General features: G+C 43.2%; 1 protein-coding gene and 1 long non-coding RNA gene across 7 annotated transcripts in view; one reads left to right on the forward strand and one right to left on the reverse strand.

Annotated features, from left to right (window-relative positions):
* Nucleotides 1–2,725, forward strand: part of LOC122892298 — a 49,476-nt gene extending 46,751 nt beyond the window's left edge. For both annotated transcript variants that reach the window (XR_006381394.1, XR_006381395.1), the window contains one exon: nt 115–2,725. This is a non-coding gene — a long non-coding RNA (uncharacterized LOC122892298). The remainder of the gene's footprint in view (nt 1–114) is intronic.
* The window catches only part of MPP7 (MAGUK p55 scaffold protein 7), a 301,387-nt gene that overhangs the window by 10,682 nt on the left and 268,948 nt on the right, over nt 1–21,757 (reverse strand). For all 5 annotated transcript variants that reach the window (XM_044228579.1, XM_044228577.1, XM_044228580.1 and 2 more), the window contains one exon: nt 7,082–7,162. In XM_044228579.1, coding sequence (XP_044084514.1) covers nt 7,082–7,162 — 81 coding nt within the window. The remainder of the gene's footprint in view (nt 1–7,081; nt 7,163–21,757) is intronic.

Raw genomic sequence — 21,757 nt, forward strand, 5'->3', positions numbered from 1 at the left:
TTGGGATGCCATGAACTGCACCCACATGAGACAGTGAACTTAATCAACAAATGTGTGTGTTCTGACTGCTCCACTGACCAGCCATTTCCCCCCTGTGTCTCCTCCTTTCCTCAGGCCTCCCCATTCCCTGAGACAACAGTATTGAAATTAGGCCAATTCAGAATCCCACAATGGCTTCTAAGTGTTCAAGTGAAAGGAAGAGTCTCACATTCTCACCTTGAATCAAAAGCTGGACATGATTAAGCTTAGCAAGGAAGGCGTGTGGAAAGCTCAAATTGGCTGAAAGCTCTCGCACCAGTCAAGTTGTGAATGCAAAGAAAAATTCTTGGAATAAATTAAAAGTGCTACTCCAGTGAATGTACAAACGGCAAGAAAGTGAAACGGCCTTGTTGCTGATACGGAGAAAGCTCAAGTGGTCTGGAGAGACGATTGAAGCAGCCATGACATTCTCCTAAGTGAAGGCCTGATCCAGAGCAAGACCCTAACTTGAGGCCCAGTTCTGTGAAGGCCGAGAGAGGTGAGGAAGCCCAGAAGAAAAGCTGGAAGCGAGCAGAGGTTGGTCCAGGAGGTTTAAGGAAAGAAGCTGTCTCCGGAGGTAACAGAAGAATGCACGGTGACTCAGCAAATGCTGACGTAGAAGCGGGAGCAAGTTATCCAGAAAGATCTAGCGAAGATCATTAATGAAGGTGGCTACACTAAGCAGATATTCACTTAAATTAAATAGACATATTGGAAGAAGACTTTCATAGCCAGAGAGAAGTCAATGCCTCGCTTCAAGCTTCAAAGGACAGTCTGGCTTGTCAGGGGCGAATGTAGCTGATGACTTGAAGTTTGAAGCCAGTGCTCACTGACTCTTTTGAAAATCCCAGTGCCGTAAGAATCACACTAAGTGTCCTCTGCCTGTGCTCTATAATTGGAATAACAAAGCCAGGATGACAGCACATCTGCTTACAACATGGCCTGCTGCGTATTTTAAGCCCACTGTTCAAACCTAGTGCTCAGAAAGATTCCTTTTAAAAATGAGTACTCAGTGACAGTGCACCTTGTCACCCAAGAACGCGGATGGAGATGTACAAGATTAATGTTACTTTCATGCCTACTAACACAACATCCATTCTGCAGCCCACGGATCAAAGAATAACTGTGACTTTTAATCCTTATTATTAAGAAATACACTTTTTTGCAAGGCTGTGGTAGCCATAGACAGTGATTCCTCTGATGGCTTCGGGTGAAGTAAATTGAAAACTGACTTAGGGAAAGAAAACTTTCCTTTGGAAAGGATTCACCATTCTAGATGCCACTGAGTACATTTGGGATTCATGGGACAAGGTCAAAATATCAACCTTAACAGTTTGGAAGAAGTTGACTTCAGTCCTCATGGATGACTTGGAGGCGTTCAAGACTTAAGTGGAGGAAGTCACTGCAGATGTGGTGGAAACGAGCACAAAAATTAGAATTTTAGAAGTGGGGCCTGAAGATGTGACTGAATCACTGCCATGTCGTGATAAAATTTTAATGGATGAGGAGATGCTTCTTATGGATGAGCAAAGAAAGTGGTTTCTTGAGATGGTAACTGCGAAGGTTGCTGACAAAAAAATATTTAAAATATTCCATAAATGGAGCTGATAAAGAAGCACAACGTTTGAGATGCTTGAGTCCAATTTTGGGAGAAGTTCTGTGGGTAAAATACTATCAAACAGCACTGCCTGCTACAGAAAAACAGTTCATGAATGGAAGAGTTTACTGATGTGCCAAACCTCACTGCTGTCCTATTTTAGGAAGTTCCCATAGCCAACCCCCCCTTCAGCAGCCACTACCCTGCTCAGTCAGCAGCCAACCCCCTCGAGACCCTCCCCCAGCAAAAATATGACAACTCACTGAAAGCTCAGAGGATGGTTAGCATTGTTTAACAATCAAGTATTTTAAAATTAAGGTATGTACATTGTTCTCTCAGACATAATGCTATCGCACACTTGCGAGACTACAACATAAGCACAAATTTCATTTTTTCTAAAAATAATTTTTATATGTACCAGGAAGCCAAAAAATTCATTTGAGCTGCTTCATTGTGAAGGATTCATTTTATTGTGGTAGTCTGGAACTGAACCCATAATATGCCTGAGATAGGTCTGTATCACACGGAGAAAAATTTAAAAGGCTGACTATACCAATTATTGGCAAAGCTGTAAAAAACTAGATCTTGCACACACAGCTAGTGGGTTGGAAAATGGAATAATCATTTGGAAAATGGCTTGATAGGTTCTTAAAAAATTAAATATGATCCAGCCATTCTACTACTCCTTATTTACCCAACAGAAACAAAAACATATGTTCATTAGAATATCTAGCTTATGGGTTTATCTGTAATAACCAGAAATGGGGAGAAACCCCCAAGTATCCATCAGCAGGAAAATGAATGGATAAAGGAATTAGAGTTATTTCCATACAGTGGAATACTACTGAGCAATGAAAAAGGATGAATTGTTGATCTGTGAAACCATGTCGATGAATCTCAAACTCAACCTGGGTGAAATAAGCCAGGCAAGAAGAATTTGGGAACATACTGTATAATTTTATTTGTATAAAGTGCTAGAGGAGTCAAATCTATAGTTTCAGAGTGTGGATTCATGGTTGCCTGAAGCCAGGGGTAGGAGGATGGATTACAAAAGGCATGGGGAAATGTTTTTGAAGAAATGGAAATGTTCATTATGTTGATTGTGGTGATGATTTCATATGTGTCTATGTATATTAAAATCAACCTAATTATATCTTTTAAATATGTGTAGCTTATTTATTTCAATTAAATGTTAGTAACACAAAAAAGGAAAACTGAGGGAAGTGGGAAAAAAAGGACTCAATACAAAAAGTATTTATACCTAATAAAACCTGATTAATTTAAATTATATCCAAAATTTAACTGACTTCTATTTAGTTACCAAGCATATTTTAATACAACATTCAGATCTCCTATAACAGTTTTTCATATTTCTGCTGGTAAAACACCAAGAAGTTATGTTGTTTTTTATGAAGTGTCACACCTTTTGCAGGAATAGCATGAAATACTAATAAATTTAATTCTATCATAAAAGCCAAGTATGAATTCCACAACAGAAATAGACTCTATTAAGTGTATAAAACATAATACACACCCAAGAGTTTGAATGATATTAAAATTAGTATGATGCCCTGCTTTGGAATTTAGGGTTAATATTCACTTATTACTTCTCCAACAGCTTCATTTTTGTTTACTGGTGTTCCTTTAGCAAATAGTAAGCTTCATAAAAATGTATTGTTGAAAATCAAAACTGAGAATTTTATGTGCATTAATTGGTCTCTGATGAACTAAGAAAAGTTTCAAATGAGGAAAAAACCTTTATTCAACTATAACGGCAGAACACTCTGAAAATGCAGCCCACAGTTTTAAGGATCACCGCCCTGACATACAGAGGCCCCTAGGGAGGGTTAAAAGTAGAACTACATCAAGTGGACAAGACATTTATGGCACTGCTAAACACATTTAAAAGAGAACATATCTACAGAGTGTTTGCTTTATCACGAACACTCCAAATTATCCAGGCCTGGCGTAACTCTACCATTGAAGAATGGGTCCACAGGAATCTCACGAACTCATTCTCAGTGAGGAATCCTGAATAAGGGACCTGGGAATTCTCAAGAGAAGGGAACTCAAAAGGAAAAGATGGACATATTAACCACAATGCAGGCCACTATCTCCCTGTGGTTCACCGAGTACCCATGTCTACAGTGGAAGACAAACATCCAACAAATATGAGACACACTCCAAACTCTACCCTCTTCCCCTGCTTCTAACAAAATTCCCAAATAACTTCCATGGTGAGATAAGAAAAAAAAATGTTTTTAAATTGGTACCTTCATTTTTATATATTTTAGAAAGCTCAACTGAAGTTTTTCTATGGACAAAGAAGTGTTACAGAACACGAGTTCCTTGAACCTATGAAAACACAGAACTGTGATATATGCCTTCATGAGAAACCACAGAGTGATTAACAAGTGCGGTCGGTCGGCTATGAGTGTCCAAATTCCAGACCAGAAAGACTTTGGAATCTATCAAGTCTTTGACATCTACTGCAATACTTTCTGCTAACTACTTTATTTTAATTTACTGAGACAGCCTTTTGAAGGCTGGTTATATTAATAGTCACTTAAATTTTGTGATGATAAACTAAAGCTTTAAAACAGTGTTGATGCTGCTCATCGAGGATGAAAGTTGCCAGAGAAGCGAAGCAGCAGCAAAGAGACCTCGGCCAGCACCTTTTTTAAAAGTGACTTGGAATGTGTAACGTGGCAACATAGATATTTCGTAAAGATCATAAAATTGTTCTGCCATTTTAGCCCCAAAGCGGCAGTATTTACCTATTTACTTAGCATCCCTTTAAATAATTGTTTTAAACTGCAGTACTTATAGAGTCACAGGAAGTTGCGAAAACAGCGAGAGAAGATCCCATGTAAGCATCAGGCAGCTTTCTCGGAAAAAGAAAGGTGTTCATCTTCCCTAACGGCGGCGCGGTCGAGACCAGCCCATCGACATCAGCAAACCACAGCGAACTCAAGTACCAAGTGGTTCTTTTTAACACTCAAACCCTGAAGTGAGATACACGGAAAAGTTCACACCTAAGCGAGGTGAGTTTTCACAGATGGAACACCCCTGCGGAAGCCGCCCTCTCGGCCCATGGTCCCGCTCCTGAACCAGTCTCCGGTTTCTGGGAGCACACGTTAGCCCTGCTCGTGTGGAGCTGGCAACCACAGGGCCGTGGGCATAGCTCTGTGTCTCCTCCACTCCCTGAAAAATTTGCCATCGCGCCCCTACCCACTGCTGCTGGGCACTGGGTCCTTTCCAGTGTGGGGCTGTTGCGAACAGGGTTTCTACGACTATCGGCTGCGGACTGGAGTAGAATCGCGGGGTCGTGGGGTCGATGTTGGCTCAGCCTTAGTGGATACGTGGTAGATGCTTCGTTTTCCAGAGTGTGTGACATTAATGCACACCCCCTCCCGCAGTGTGTGAGCGTTCCACTGCGCCCCACTGTTTCCAACTTCCCCATTCTGGTGGAGATTTAGTGCATTTGGGGGAAAGACTGATAGCTAAACATGGAACAGAATACCGGTGGAGGAATCAAAGCAGTAATTTTTCTCTAAATAATCAAGAATCACCTGGAGTATTTTAAAAAGCAAAACAATCTAAAATTCCAACACCGTTCTTAAAATATATTCTTCTATAATTAATGGAATCATCCTGAGTTGATGCTCTGGCTGTTATTTTCCAAAAATGTCTTGGGTTATGAGTCACTGGGGATACATAAAATAGATTTTCAGGCATTCTGTCAGGTTTCTTGAAGGAGGATCTCTTTGGAAAGGCCTTGGAATCTTTTCCTAAGAAGCCCCAGAGATTTTTATCATCAGGCGAGTCTGGAAAACACAGCTCTGTGGGGATCCTCTGACATTAACACCTGTTTAAAAGTGAATCTGAGTGGAAAATGACTCCTTCGGGGATTTCGTTGGAGAGTCCCAGGCCCAGAACTTTTCTGGATATTGTCAATTTCTGTAACAACCTCAGAGGCAAGTGTTGGATAGGTTGAGGCCCAAGTATGCTGCCCTAGGTCCTTGAAAAACACCAAAACTATCATAAAGGCTTATGTCTGAGAGACAGTCTTATTGGTATTTATCAACTTCCAAATAAATTGATGTTCATTACGGACTGTGCGACAATAAAGAACATGCGTAGTTGGAAAAGACTGCGTAGTGTTGTCTTGGAGGAGGGACCTGAGAAGCGCAGTCACGGTGGGTGCAAGTATGACAAGGACAGCTCTGAGGAAGTCCCATACCCTTTCTCCCTGCTTCCCTCCTCTACCGCAGGCGGACGTCGCCCCGTGGTTGGGGCGATGAAATAAATCAAGACAGATAAAGGAGATGAATACACGGCAGGAAATTCATACATGCATTTTTCCCCTTTGTAATGTTTTTCCACCAACCAGGTGCTTTGTAACTGCTTCCCAGTAAGACAGACAATTGTTTTGTAAAATTCGCGAATTACCTGTATATTGCAAGTCAGCTTTTGCAAGAGAGGAGAATAATTAAAGTTAAAGAAAAAAAAAAAAACGGGGAAAAAAACACTGTTTAATTCCACATCTCCACATTTTTCCTTTCCTTTCATCTCTGTTGGTGGAAACCAACGGCCCTGTAACGTATGGCTGAAAATGACTATAAACAATAATTTGGAAAAATGCAGTAACAAGGAGTAACTTGAGGTAATAGAAAACTATAATTTAAAATAAAGTTGAACTCTTCCAAAACTAGAGAACACTGCTCAGGGCCATACACAAACAGTTGTGTTTTTTGTTTTGTTTTGTTTTTAACAGTACCAAAACCACTTGAAAAAGCCAACATTTCAATTTTAGCCTTTTAGACGGCTTTCTAACATCAACATATTAAGTAGTCAAATGGCATTTATTCTGGAGATCAAAATGCTTCCAGCATCACATTTCACTTGTAAGAAAGCCTATGAAAACCTCTTTTATAAAAATAGATCTAATTCTGTATACTGAAAAGAAACCCACCATATTTGGATTATATGGCCATGAAAGGCCCATTTAACACCATCTGCCAATTACTACATATAAAAAGTAATTAAGAAAGGCTTCTATTAGAAGAGGCCTCCTTCGGCTCTCTGTGGTTTGGGCCTTCTGATCTTAAACCTGGTGAAAACCTCTGGAAAACATTAGCACTTATTTTAGGAAGTCAAAGAGTCAGGCTTTTATTTAGGAGAAAATTTGTAAATACTAATTTAGTGTCATATGCGTATTAAAATTCACCATAAAAACTGAGAGTAGAGAAGCTGTGATTAACAAACATCCTGCCAACGGTCTCTGCAGTCTGGAGCAACCCCTCCACTCCGTGCCTCAGTTTCCTCCACTCTCAAAGGCGGAGAGTGTCACCGCCCGCTTGCTGTGGCTGCTGGGCGTCCGGAGGCTCAAGGCCGGGAGCCGCCCGGGGGCCACTCACGCTCCATCGGGGCGAGCGATCGCTACCGCGGGCGCAGGGGACTTACGGGGCACGGTCACTCCGTAGTGCTGGGTGTCGCTGATGAGCAGCTTTCGCTTCAGTTCATTCAGACCTACTCCCACGGGACCTGAAAAGCAGGAGAATACGGACGCGTTACGAAACAAACACCGTAGGAACACGTCTATAATCCACCCGGGTCCGGGAGACACAGAGAACACGGATCCCACTGGGCATCCTCGTGGAGAGCATCTCGGGTTCAGTCGGGCCTACAGTAAAGCTAGGTCTTCTGTTGCTTTTTTACCATGAACATTTAAATCCCTGCCTTTCCATTACAAAGGTGAGAAATACTGATGTTTTCGGTGAAACAGAAGCGCATCCGAGTCTATCACCCAGAAGAGCCTAAAAAGGTGCGTGCGCCTGAAGACGTCCAGGTGCGGAGTCCGGGCACCAGCCGTTTCCATCCCGGATGTTTTTAGAGCTTAATAAAAGAACATCTTGGAATGTTAACTTCATTTGATGATGCGCTTTACATGTGCAAAACCGTCCGCCACGTGTACGTCGGTCAAGGTAACTCCCCGACCCCGGGCCCGCAGGGGGACCCTCCGCGCGGGCCGCGGCGGACCCTGCCCCCAAAGACGGTCACTGGGTGGGAAGCGTCACACAAAACGACGATGAGACGCGGGGCCAAACAAAAGCGGCTTCTGGGAGGGGTCCCAAACAAGCCAGAAAGTCACAAGCCCAGAACGGTGAGCGTCTCACAACTCTGCCTTCAGGGCCCATTTACGGCGCGGGCGCCGGGCAGAAGGCAGGCTGCGGCCCCGACGGCCTGGGTCAGAGTCGCCCCCCCACCCCCCGGTGATGCCGGCTGCCCGGGTCTGAATGTGTGTCCCCCACCCCCAATTCACAAGTCCTAATTCACAAGCCCAGCGCCCCAGCCGTGGAAGGCGGGTCCTTCCGCGGGAGCCTAGGCCGCGAGGGTGGAGCCCCTGGGAAGGGCTCCGTGCGCTTGTGGAAGAGCTTCCGGCACGTGGGGACCCCCCAGCTGCGTGTGACCTGGCGGAGGGCCCTCGTCCGGCCGTGCTGGCTCCTTGACCGCCAAGTGCCCAGCCTCCAGGACTGTGACAAGTCAATTCCCGGCGCGGACAGGCCACCCCAGCTGGGGTATGTCGTTCTGGCAGCCCTGGGGGGCTACACGTTAAAGAAGAACCTTGATTCGACTTCATGCTAATCTGGGAAGTAATCACTCCCCCTCTCTCGGGGAATCCATGAACCAGGCCTGCGTGTTCATTCCCTCGCCTACTTCCTCTTCTGGGCTTTGAGAAGAACAAGGCTTTTGTGCTGGACAATGAGGAGCAGACGAGTGGCCGGAGAAGAGACTGGGGGGCCTCCTGGGTGGAGGGAAACGTGTGAGTGAAGACGAACGGGGAGTGGGGCTGTGCTTTCCTTGCTTTACCGACACTTTTAGGACCGTCCCTGTCCCCCTTTCTGGTCACTCACTAACACCTTCCATCTTTCCAGGAACTGCTGCCGAGTACCAACCCTGGCACTCCGCTGTCCCTTTTTACAGCGAATACTCTGTAATATCCCATTTATGCCCTGAGATGGAATTCAGAGCTAATGTCACACACGAGCCCTCCACTTTAATAAAACGCCCTCACTGTAATACGTGAAAGATAAAAAAGTACTTATAACAAAGCAGTATGTACTTCAACATGTAAATCCTTGGACATGATTAGAAAACCTAATGACATCAGATGTTCGCACCCCCCCCATACTAAGGCTGGATTTGAGAGTATTAAGCTCAGGAACCATCCTGTATGAGGAAGTACCTGAAAACGGAAGCCCAAAGGTACAGGAAAGTAGGAGAATAAACCTCAGCAGATGGACAGGAAGGACAAGGGAAACTTTCTGGAATACGGTAAAGGCAGGGGGAAACAGCCTCCATTGAAACAGAGATAACAGGTCAAGACTATCAAAGTGAAGAAAATGATACTTTTGCAAATGGCCCTCACTTTAGATGTAAGTACAGTATAAAAATATATGGGCTGGGACAATGCTTTGCTGTCCCAGAAGGCAGACCTCTTGTCTTCAATCCCAACCCTACGCTGAACTGTTCGGTCTCGGAATGTCTATTACAAACATTTAAGAGAGAGTATGTGGGATGCAGAAATGGCATGTCTACATTCGTCTACATTCCTGGCCCCTTCAGCCATTTGGACTTTAAAAAGGAGTAAGTGCCCATATGCTTCCCAGTAGGCAGTGCTGCCCCTGTTAAGAGTCATTGAGTCACTGTTCTGAGACATGAGCCCCCGGCTCTTGTCATTCTCGGTGCTTCAATTCCTGCCATGGCCTTGGGCGACTCAGCATCCACGTGACTACCCTTGCAGGCGGCGGCCATGTTCACCGGCCTCCTCAGCTGCCCCACACCTGCTCACCAGCCACTTCAACCCCCCATCACCAGCAGCCAGAGGGCCTTCTAAGAAGCTCTCCTGATCCTGTCGCTCCCTTGCTTAACATTCTTGGAAACGTAGTTTCCAGAGGCTCTTCTGAAAAAGATTAAAATTGTCACATGGTTACCAAGGCTCCACATGACCTCGTCCCTGCGTGGTCCTCCTGCCTCCAAGCATTTGCTCAAGTTCCCTCCTTCATCTGGAGCCTCAGTGAGTTCTGCTGGGTCAGAGTTTGGCTCAAACAGATCTTCCTCAATCAAGTCTGCAAGACTGTCCTGACCCTGTCAATCTTGTTTCTCATTTTTAGGTTTTCAGAGCCACCCGTACATCTTTCCAATATTTAAAAGTCGCAATTCAACAACTGGGTAATACACTGCTTTATGGCCTGTCTTTCCCACTAGACAGAGGCGCCACGAGGGCAAGAATCCTATTATGTCACTTACATCCCCAGAAGGCAAGCCTCAATGAAACTCCGTGGAGTGAGTGCAGCTTCTAGTGTCACACCGTCGCCACCTCATCCACTCCAGAGAACACAGAGGCCAACAAGTAGAAAGGTCTTCGAAGTCCTTTCTAGAAACTTCTATATCTAAACCCATCTAGACCATCATCTAGATGCTTCTCTGCAGTCATACTCTCTTACACCTTCTCTCAGAGATCAGTCTTCCTGAATCTTTACCTTTTACAGCTAGTCAGCATTTAAAACGAATAAATTCTCTCCTACCTTTAAACAACAACAAACTTCCCTTCCCCTTAAGATGTCCCTCAGCCACTGCTTCCTCCTGTTCTGCCTCTAGTGCCTACAGAGTCAAATAGAAATTATCTGACACACCAAGGTTTCCATGCGGCAGACAGGCATTACAAGGTTAACACAAACCATTACTAATTCTCTGGGATTGATCTCATGACCCTGACATCACGATCTGAGGCGAAACCAAGAACCGGATGCTTAACCGACTGAGCCCCCCCAGGTGCCTCTACATGTGCTAATTCATGTTTGTTGTTTCAGCTTAGGTACATTTTAGGGAATCTGCTCTAATGTTTTAAAGATGGGTTTAGTACCAAGTTCATGCTCCCAAGTTCATGCTTCCTTTGCTCCCAATTCAAAGGACCAATCACACTATGCTCTGTTTACCTGTCTCTGTCCTCCGACAGACTGGAGCTCTGTGGAAGCAGGGCTGTCACCTGCTTGTTCACCAGCTGGTAAACGGCAGGCACTCGTTAGTTAGTTTTGTCCATTTCAATTACACTCAGTAATTGTGCTGTTCTGGAGGTAAAACCATCTGCTGAATGACCAAAGGCATGGGAGCTGCACGTACTTAACGGCATCTGCATCTAGAAAGCCTGGGCATTTTGCTGAGGGACTGTGCTCTTGGTCCCTAAGAGGATTTGGTGGAGCTTTCATTTGAACGTGGCTCTCCGGATCTTAAAGGACAGAGAAGCAGCGGGGAAGGTGATGATTCGGCTGTGGACCAGCACGTTTCAGGGGAGGGAATCCACCACCCACGTCTGAGAAGGCCTGCAGCGTAACAGAGGGGCCAAGGCAAGCGTGCCCTTGTGAGTGCAGACACGGCAAGGCACGACTCGGGACCGCGAGGAGAAAAGAGATCTCGGGAAAGGGGAGGGAAGTGACGTAGCCTTGACCGACGGCGAAATGTCAGGCACCCTGTGGGGTGCATGTATCTGATCTACTCTGAAGGTACCACAAATATTTAAAGTGCTCCAACTTACTCTTCAATAGAAAACGAAAAAGAAAAACAAGGAGAATTACAAATGGGGCTGTGTTCTCTGCAGAGATGCAGACTCCGTTCTACACACTCGAAGAAAAAGACAGAAGCGAATAAAACACTCAAAGAGCATGTCCAGGCCTGCCGTGCCCACTCCCAGTCCCAGCACCCAGGGCTAAAAGGGTGACATGAATTTCCTTTTTTTTTTCTTAGCAGGTCTCGGCTCTGGAGTGCTTCCCAGAGTGTGAGATACTTGCTGAGTGAGAGTCTAGCTTTTTATTGTTTTCTTTTTTTCGTTCTTCTACTACCCAATGCCAAAAAACACAATGATTTATTTTAACTCTAGAGGAAAAAACTAGGTGTGTTTGAATTGGGGGAGGGGGCCGTATGCTGTCTCTAACAGGATACCCTGACATTCTGACTGTATTCAGTTTTACCCCTTTATATGATCTCTGTGTAGTGAGTTTGCTTCACTGCACACTCATGGGGTACGCCAAGAATGTTCAGTGGCAAAAGATTTTGTCTGAAAAATTTTTACTAGCTTTGAGGTCATCATCTTCAAAGGTGGGAGTTTTCTTACAAAAAAGGTTAAAATAGGGATACGGTTTCCATTATTCTTTTTTTTTTTTTTTTTTTAGATTTTATTTATTTGTCAGAGACCGTGTGAGAGAAAGCACAAGCAGGGGAAGCAGCAGGCAGAGGAGGCAGCAGACTCCCCTCATTGGGCTGAGCAGGGAGCCCGATGCGGGACTCAATCCCAGAAAACTGGGATCCTGACTTGGGCTAAAGGTGGCCGCTTCACCTCCTGAGCCACCCAGGATGCAATGCAGTTTCCATTATTCTTACTACAAAGTTATCCTGAGGGCCTCCAAACGGCATTTTCCCTGACAAGCTCTTGGATCAGTTCTGTCGTCCACACTGGTGAAGTTCTAGAATTGTTCTTTTTAGATCTTAATCTTAAGATCACCACCTCACTCATACCCTTGCTCTCCCGTGAACAGGTGTAAGTTCACGGCCCTTTCGGGTGGCTGCTCTGCATTTAGGATACAGGGTCTATCCTAAACTGCGGGCCACTTTCGGGATGCAGACTGAGTGAGGCTTCTTCTGCAACGGGAGAGGCTCGCTTCCCCTTCCGTACAGCAGCTGATGCCACAACTGGTGAAGTACAACACACGTATGTATGTAAGTTGTTTTCGGTTGTGCTTGTTAATACTTAAAGAGAAAGAAGATAATCTAAATAGCACATATTTAAATCACAGACAATAGGCTTTGGAAAAAGAGAAATGACGACACACCAAGGTTTCCATGCGGCAGACGTGCATTACAAGGTTAACATAAACCATCACTCATTCTCTAAAGATCCCTGCGAGGAAGACCGCTCCGTCCTCATCTTACAGACAAGAAAACGGACCATGAGAGGTGAAGGAATTTCCCTAAGGTTACACACATCTGAAGTGTGCGTCAGTGCGTGTTCAAAAGCCTTGTTGGACTCAAAAGGTCTGAGTTCTTCCCATCCTGCATTTTGCCTTATCCAAAGAATGTCCGTAAAATACAAACTCGGGAAGCCAGTTACCCACTGTCTGATGTTGCCTGTGACCTGTGGCTTCAGTCCTTCACCCCGTTTCCAAGCCACCCCACACCTTGGACAGTAAGGACAACCTATCCTCGTGGATTACAGAGAGACTGCGGCTACAAAAGTGGAAGTCAGATCTGGGGATCTCAAAGCTCGTTCTGTGCAGCACCTCGGAAAAGCCGATATGGAACTGACTGAAGACAACATATGCTAGGCCTGGCAGACATACACACGGCGCGCATGCCAGCATTCTAGATTCAGCGCAAAGGAAATCAAATGCAATGATGATAGGTAAGTCAAAGCCAAAAAAAAAAAGGCACCTTAAAAAAACAGTTTTGAGTTCATTAATTTGAAATTCAGGCAGTGAACTAAAATTAATGTTTTGCTAGCTTGAAAGTAACACAGAAGCATGTTTCTATTCAACTCAAAACACGTAAATAAGTAGATTTCTTTTTTTTAATTCCATAAGAATTTATAAAATCAACTTTGTGTGCAAATGCAAGAAAGAAAAAAAGCCATTAATTCTTGTAAAAACTGTACCAATTAGATAATTAAGATAACTAGGAAAGCGTATTTTTTAAAAGCTTTTGTACATTTCATTAGTAACTCCTTCCTGAAAGTAAGCAAATGTGTTGTGTGTGATTTTGTATAAAGGTTCATTCATTTCAGCCAAAGAAATACAGCCCATTTAGGGAGTCAATAGTGATGCTGTTAAAGTTTCTGTTTAAAACTTTACACGTAAGAAAAAAAAACCAAAACTTTACACGTAAGGAAATACATTAAACTAAATGCAAAAATGCCTTCATTTTTATCTTAAAAAGAAGATTTTTTTATCTTAAAAAGATTTTTATCTTAAAAAGAAGATTTTTTAAAAATCTATATGCAAATTTGTTTATGTACAGAGGAGAATTAACACATAAACGCCTTTGCCCCAAATGACCTCTACCTCTGTTGACATTACTGACACATTATCCACATAATTCTAAGACACTGAATGTTTTCACTGTTGTATTTTCAGATGTTCTTCTTTTTATTCCATTTCATAACAATCTTTAGGGATGGAAAACAAATAGGTTTTTACTGCTATGCTAGCACAATATATTTTAAAAATTAATTCATACAGTTGACGCACAGAAGTTTCTCGTTCTATAGACACGCTCCCTCCAAAAAAATCTACTTTCTGAATCTGAAACAGACATATACAATTAAAAATAAAAATAACTGAAATGAGTGGAAAAAGCACTGAAGAAAGAAAACCAGTGCCCACAGCAGCAGTCTGAAACTGTAGGTACAGGGAAAGAATGCTTGAAAATATGGGCATAGTATTCTCATACTAAAAAAAAAAAAAAAAAAAGAAATTTATGGACATACTCTGTGGTATTGTACTTGAAGTTTCAACCATCGACTTATTTATGTTAGTGCAGACCCTGAGTGAATACCTACCAGAGCAACAATGTACTGCTACTGTGAAAATTATCTGATTGAAGCCAATGAAATGTGATATATTTTGTTTATTTATTTTTATTTCTGAAAGAGAGAAAACCCCTGAGTGGGGCAGAGAGAGAAAGGAGAACTGGAGGCCGGCTGCATGCCCAGCACAGAGCCTGACGTGGGGCTCAACCTCAGAACCCTGATACCATGACCTGAGCTGAAATCAAGAGTTAGACACTTAACTGACTGAGCCACCCAGGCGCCCTGGAAATGTGATTTTTTTTTTTTTTTTTAAGACACTCATGTAGTCTCCAAAAAAAAATAAATAAATAAAAACCCAAAAAACTATAGTAAAGTGAGTTTTATTTGTAAATGTCCTGCACAGTGTTTAATTGTATTTTTTGGTTAAGGCTGATAAGGATCAAAATGAACTTAATAATGTAAATATAGACGAGTGGTACCTTACACAGGAAAGGACAATCGTGCCAAAGGTTACTGTGCTACTCATCAGTTACCAAAGAAGCTTCTCAGAAAGAGGTAGATACAGGTAGAGGAGATTGGCCAAATTAGTCTTCACACACGACGCACTCATGTAACAGAACACATTCAATGAAACCCATTCTTGTTTGGCTTTCTGGGCAGCATTCAGTTACATACGGAGAGAAATCTATGGCTCTGACCGAGTACTACCGGCTTTTGCTCATGATCTTTGTACATCCTGACACAGACATAAAAATGGTGCACTTTGCGAAAGCTCCTTGCATGGATGCGGTTTTTACTGTGTGTTTACCTCCAGTGGGCCTGTCGGGCTTAACATGAAAATTCTTCCACATTTCCCCCCAGACACTTTTATAGTATTGGCCAGACTTGTTCCTCTTACTGTCCAGAGAAAAATATCAAAATTGCTGGAGTCTGCACTCAATATCCAAACAGCTTCTGTTACCTGAAAAAACACACTTACTCACTTGATTTATTACAAGACAAATCAAATGAAATCTCTAGGTATCCTTCAGCTCCGACACGTTATAAAAAGTCTACTTATCCTATTGTAGCATTACTATTTTAGTTGCTCTAGGCATAAAATAAAAACCACCATGCTACTATATTTGACTCACAGCCTTACAATGATCACAATAGTGGGTGGCTGCATTTTGTGCTGGAGAGTGACAAATTTGTTTATAAAACTAAATTTAAAGTTCCCTTGAAATCAAACTGTATAGAAAAGATAGCAACTTAGCAGCTCGCAACAAGACCTACCAGAGTTCAGGGCTGTCGCTTTCCTAATGGAAGAAAAATCCTATTAATGAAGTATCAACTTGTATGCAAATATCAAAAAAAAAAAAAAAAAGGAAAAAAGGGTGGGAAGCTTGCTCACAGAGCATCATTTTTTCCAAAGTAGCTACGGACACCAGACTTCCACAGACTGACTCAAATTCTCATCTCCCCTCTATTTCAGAGGCATGACAAGTCATTCCTGAGTTTTCTGAAGCTAAGGAGGAGAGAATACGGGTAGCTTTCTAAAATGTTCAAAAATGTGACCTTTTCAACAACGCTACCACAATCTGATTCGAAATCCTGATTCCTCTGAATCTGCCCCTGCTGTTCCCGTCTTTCACAGCATTTACCACCCTCGAGAACTGTACGACTGACTTTATATTACTAACTTATATTAAATCTGTTTTTCTATGTCCTCCCATTAGAAGGTAAACACCACAAGGGCAGAAACATTCGTGTTGTGTGCGAAGGGACCCATGTGCCTAGGACAGTGCCTGGCCATGGTTCGCGTGCCATAAAAATCAGCTGAATGGACTTAATTGTGGTTTATGCCCAGAAATTAAGCCCGAGTATAAACATTTAAGACACGCCAGTGGCATAAAAAAGCCAACTGTGATTCTAATAAAGATGATTTTTACCTCCTGTATACAAGGATTATAATTTTAAATCCAGCACACGTTCATAAATCCAATTCTGACTTTTGGGTTTACAGTTATCTATATAAAATCCTCTAGCACAGGGACGCCTGGGTGGCGCAGTTGGTTGGACGACTGCCTTCGGCTCAGGGCGTGATCCTGGAGTCCCGGGATCGAGTCCCGCATCGGGCTCCCAGCTCCATGGGGAGTCTGTTCGCTCTCTGACCTTCTCCTCGCTCATGCTCTCTCTCACTGTCTCTCGCTCTCAAATAAATAAATAAAAAATCTTAAAAAAAAAAAAATCCTCTAGCACAGACTCTAATTCCTACAAGCCTTCAATCAAAGTTCACCCAAAGTTATGAGAATTTTAATAAACACATTAACATTTATATTCCGTTCTGAGGGCTTGTCTCTCTGCTTTATGTGCAAGACTTTTTGTTCTGCCATCGTTTTACGGAAAAATGATGACAGTCCCATGAAGGTCTGTTTACCCAGACCGCCTCTACAAAGCAGTCTTCAGACAGCATATGAGATTCGGCACCAACGAGGGCAGAATAGTCCTTAATGCTCGAGCTGGAAATGTGAAATATATAGAAAGATTTATTATTAGTTTCCTCTTATGCCTCATAACCAGACAGAACAAGTCACAAATTGTCTGAATATCCACATGATGAATTTTGCTCTTCTATTGGCTTAAGCTGTGAAGTGTTTTAGTAGCTCTTTAAACACCAAAGCTTTTTCTCCACTCCCTCCCCTACAAACACACAGACACGTTATTTGGCTTCATTACTTTCCTTTTTAAAAAGTCAGGTCTCACTAAAGATAAAATTTATGCAGAAAAACATACTAAGTGCCTGACATTTGGTTTTAACATACTTTTGGGAAAATACTTTTAAATGCAGAAAGGAGTAGAACAGAAAATGTCACTACACTATTTTTTGGTGGCAGAAATGTGGCTTTGGAAGAGTACCTTTAAAAATTGAAGAGAAAAAATTAAATACTTGTGAGCAAGGCTCGAAGTTCGCAGTTGTCAAAGTTTTGCTAAGTTAACAACTTGGCCTGTTTTAATTTCTTGAACGTTAAGTCCAAGGATAAAAAGCATGCAATGTTACGGTAAGAATGCAGAGCAAATAATACTGTGCACCGCTTTAGCAATATTTACCTTCCAGTTTCAAGGCAAATACCATTATTCCCAATGGCTTTGAAAACAGTGAGAAAAACAAACGAGGCTTGAGAAGGACCAGGCTGCTTACACTCTACTCCTTCCATCTTCTCACACATGTGGGAGCCAAGGCACTGCTTCCTTAGCATAGGATTTCTAACATCATGAACAGTTAACAGTTAAGTCAGGAACAATCCAAAATTTCTAAAATCTGAATCCACTGCTTGGCTACCTCTTGTAAATGATAAACTGCTGAACCATCTAGTTTAGCTTCTACGTGTTTTCAGAGATTGAAAAAAATAAGCAGAAGCCCACCCATATGTGAATATTTCATGTTTCTCTTGTAAGTGTTTTTAGTTAACAATGTCGAAAAGAGACAAAGACCCCAAATGGAGTCACTTATGCTAAGCCCACATCACCAGATCCAGACTTAAAACCTGACCTAATCAGCGGCAACCTCTCCCAGGAGTGGACTCTTAAACCAGTCAATGTAGGATGACCTGCTCAGCACCAGAAGGTAATCTGCCCAAGAGACCCCTGCCATCCCCCAAAGGAAGGTGACCACGCTTGAAACAATCCACACTTTTCTAGCAACTTGTTTTGCTCCTGCTGCCTATAGAAGTCTTCCATTTTGTGCAGCTCTTTGGAGTTCTGTCACCCAGATGGGATGCTGTCCAATGCATGGAATCACTGAACGAAGTCAGTAAGATCTTAAAGATTTACTCATTTTATTTTGTTATTTAACAGATTTTGTGGCAATGGTAGGCTCCGAAGGAAACTTCTGACACCTCTGGGGATGATGAGAAACACAGGTATCTGGGGAGATCTGTGAACCCTTCAAGTTCTCTGTTTCTCTCGTTGTTTTTGAGGGCCATGGGTAAGCTCCCCCCGGTTCTGGGCTCTGCTCTCTTTGCATCAAACTCCTGATCTAATTGGCTTTCCAATCCAAGACTTAGTGGGTTAGCTAGATCTGGCAGATGATTCTCCCCCAAACTCTAGTCCTAGCCTGTATTTAGTCTAGTCTCCCGCTGCTGGGGTCTGCTGGTTCTTCCACAGTTCCACCTTGGGAATGGCTGGTGGGTACAACTAAGCCTCTTCTTCTTCTGGCCCGTCTGTCATCACATCTCCTTGCCTTCTGCTGGTGCAGTAACATGCGCATGCTTGTCTGGCTTGTTTCTCAGAAGCCAAAAAACCACAAACTTGGTGGTGGACACGGATCAGTACTTAATAGCTGTTAGCGTGCTCAACGCCTAACTCTGAGACTCTCCCGTTAGGATAGGATGGTCATGAAATGGGTTAGACTGACCCCAGGTCACCTGTAAACCTCAAGAAAATTTCTTGCACAGGGAGGGATGCTGTAAAACACCATGCGATCCTCAAGCCAGTGGCACATCCCTCTGAGGTATGAGTTTGGCTCAAGGAGACCCAATGGCTTAGCTAAAGAAGTGAGATTCTGAGATTCCAAAGAGCTGAGTATGCCACATCCCAGCACACCTGCTCATTCTATGTCTAAAGAACTACGGTCCCAGAAGCAACAGACAGCCACAAAAATGGCAGCTCTTACTAAGACAACCCAGAATTACAATGGCCATTATGGTGGTGCATTCCAGTTAGACAAGACCATTCACTTAGGAAGTGCGCTTGAAAGCAAAGGTCCCCAAATCGAACAAACAGAATGGGAATATCTATTTTAACTGGTACGAAGAAGCTTCCAAAAGGCTTCAAGATGCCAAAATAGATTCATTGAAAAATTCATAGCAAAAGGCTAATGAAGAATTAAAGACACAGAGGTCCCTACCACAAAAGACAGACAGACTGACATAAGGCCTACTGCTCCCCTATACCCTCCCTTACTGCAGCACTCATGTTCTACTAAGTCTCTATCCGAACTGCCCTTCCATCCTGAAGAGACTTACACAATTATATTTTAAAATAAAATCCCCCCAGGCTGCAGGAGATCCTCCTCAGGCATCTTTCACCCCTTGGTCAAAAACCAAACCAAAGTAAGGCCCGCAGTTAAAGAATTTCCTACACTTAAGGAGAAACCCCAGAAGTTTTCTAAGAACTGTGTCATCATCACGAACTAGGACTCCAGGCTGCCGGATCTTTGGGCCCATTCTGGTGGGACCAGATGAAGCCCAAATATGTACACGAGAAGCAGAAAGGCACAACCCCAAGGATGATATTTGAGATCTTCATCACGCTCGCATTATGGACCAGAAAAAAACTGCAAAATAGCAACGAATGTTTTAAAAGCCATTCCTAGAGTCTTTGCTGCCCACATTGATGGGTCTATGATCCAAACATGCCAATAAGATCAATCTGACAGGTTCTAAAGCCCGTGTGCAAGCTCTCTTCCTACGGCTTCTAGGTTATACCCTATTTGTAAATCTTCTATGATTAGTGGATTGATAAAAAAGACATAAACAGGATGGGAGGCCACTGATTTGACTAAACTTGTGACTCTAGCTCATGATGACTTTGAAACAAGACCAAAATCAAAAGTCCACCAAGTTATTAGCCTCACAACTACAAAAGCTATGAGCTAGGCACCCGAATACCTGACAGCCCCCTACCCCGCCCCCACCTGCCCATTACAGCCTCTTAGGAGTCTCCTCAAAACACTAGATCAGGGCCCCTGGGTGGCTCAGTTGTTTAAGTGTCTGCCTTCAGTTCAGGTCATGATCCTGGGGTCCTGAGATCAATTCCCACAAATGTTGGGTTCCCTGCTCAGTGGGGAGTCTGCTTCTTCCCTCTCCCGATGCCCCTTCTCCCCACTTGTGCACTCGTGCTTTCTCTTTCTCTCAAATAACAAATATTCTAAAAGAAAAACTAAAAACACTGGGCCAGCAATCGATGTCTCATTTTTATTCAACTAGGGCAATTCTCTACTTTAAACCCAACTCTCATAGGACAACAAATCCCTTAGAGTGAAAAAGAAGTTTCTGTAGTGGGGTATCTAAAAAAATTGAGAGTTTCTAGCTCAACCTGCAGTACAGAGGACTCTGGGACCTTTTACTGAAAAAGTTTGTGTGGGATTTTTTGTTTGTTTTGCTACATAATATAGTACCAGTTACCTTGTTAGGTAGAGATCTCCTTTCTAAAACTGAAAGGGCTAATGTTTTCCCTCCAATGGAAACCTCACCTTAGAACCTCCTAACCAACCTGAACCTGATCTTTTATGTTCCTTATAACTTGTCCCTGATACAGAAAAGAAACCATTCCAGCAAAAGATCCCTGATTTATCTGAGGTGCCTGAGAACCTGTGGGATACTTCTAATACTGACATTGAGAGAATAGAGTGCAGGGCCTATAAAAATTCAGACAGACACAACTAAACCTCTTCTAAAACTGCCTCCATATCCACTGAAGCCTGAGGCCATGCAAGACCTCACACCAACAAGACCTTAATCCCTACTCAGGGCTAATCAATCCCCCGGGCCCCCCCTGTGACTGCTAGACTGGAAACCTGACAGGCAGGTTGGCGAATTATTAATAAGATAGTTATTCCCCATTTCCCAGTTGCTCTAAACCCAACAACTTTTTGTCACAAGCTTCACCGGAGTCAAGATGGTTCGCTGCTATGTTCAGCCTTCTTCAGCATCCCAGGAGACCCCCAAGAGCTAACATTTATTTGCCTTGATTTGGAACAATCAACACTATACCTGGACAGTCATCTCTCACAGGCTCAGTGGGGCCCCATCTTTCTTTCCCCAAGTGCTCCAGCAAGGTTTAGATCCCCTACAGTTCCCTGGGAAACTGAGCCTTCTAGAGTATGTAGATGACCTCTCGCTCTGCCCAGTGACCAAACAGGTGTCCATCAAAGATTCCATTTATTTGCCTCAACAGCTGAAAAAGGACAACTCTAAGGAACAACTACAATCATCTCTAGATATTGTTCATTACCTAGGCCATAATCTAGGAGTTAATGGAGTCTGCTATCTCCAAAAAAGAAGTAAACTGATCCAACAATGTCCTAAGCCCACAGCTAAGCAACAACTTCACTGATTCCTAGGCCTAGCTGACTACTGCAGACTCTGGGCTCCTAATTTTCCTCGACTGATTTCCCCAGTCTATGAACTTACTGAACTTTCAGTCCCTGAGCCCTTCCTTGGGCAGATAAACACAAGTAGACCTTTATAAGACTAAAACAAGCCCAGAAAGAATTGCCAGTCCTAGGACTACCTAACGATTCAAAACCTTTTGCCTTATTTGTGCATGAAAGAGGTAAGCAAGCCCTGGGAACAACCACTCAAGAACAGGGCAGTGAACACAGACCTATCACCTCTAAGAGCACCCGACTCGATTCAGTTATCTGCGGCCATGCTAACTGTCTTAAGGCTACAGCTGCACAGTTAATAGAAGCTTCCACAGATTCAACTCTAGGAAACGACCTTCATTTACAAACTCCCTAAGTTGTCTAAAGTTTTCATTCTGAATGGACTGTTTTTCTCTGCAAGCAGACTCACTTC

The sequence above is a fragment of the Neovison vison genome, chromosome 12 (genome assembly GCF_020171115.1).
Source record: "Neovison vison isolate M4711 chromosome 12, ASM_NN_V1, whole genome shotgun sequence".
Lineage (NCBI taxonomy): Eukaryota > Metazoa > Chordata > Mammalia > Carnivora > Mustelidae > Neogale > Neogale vison.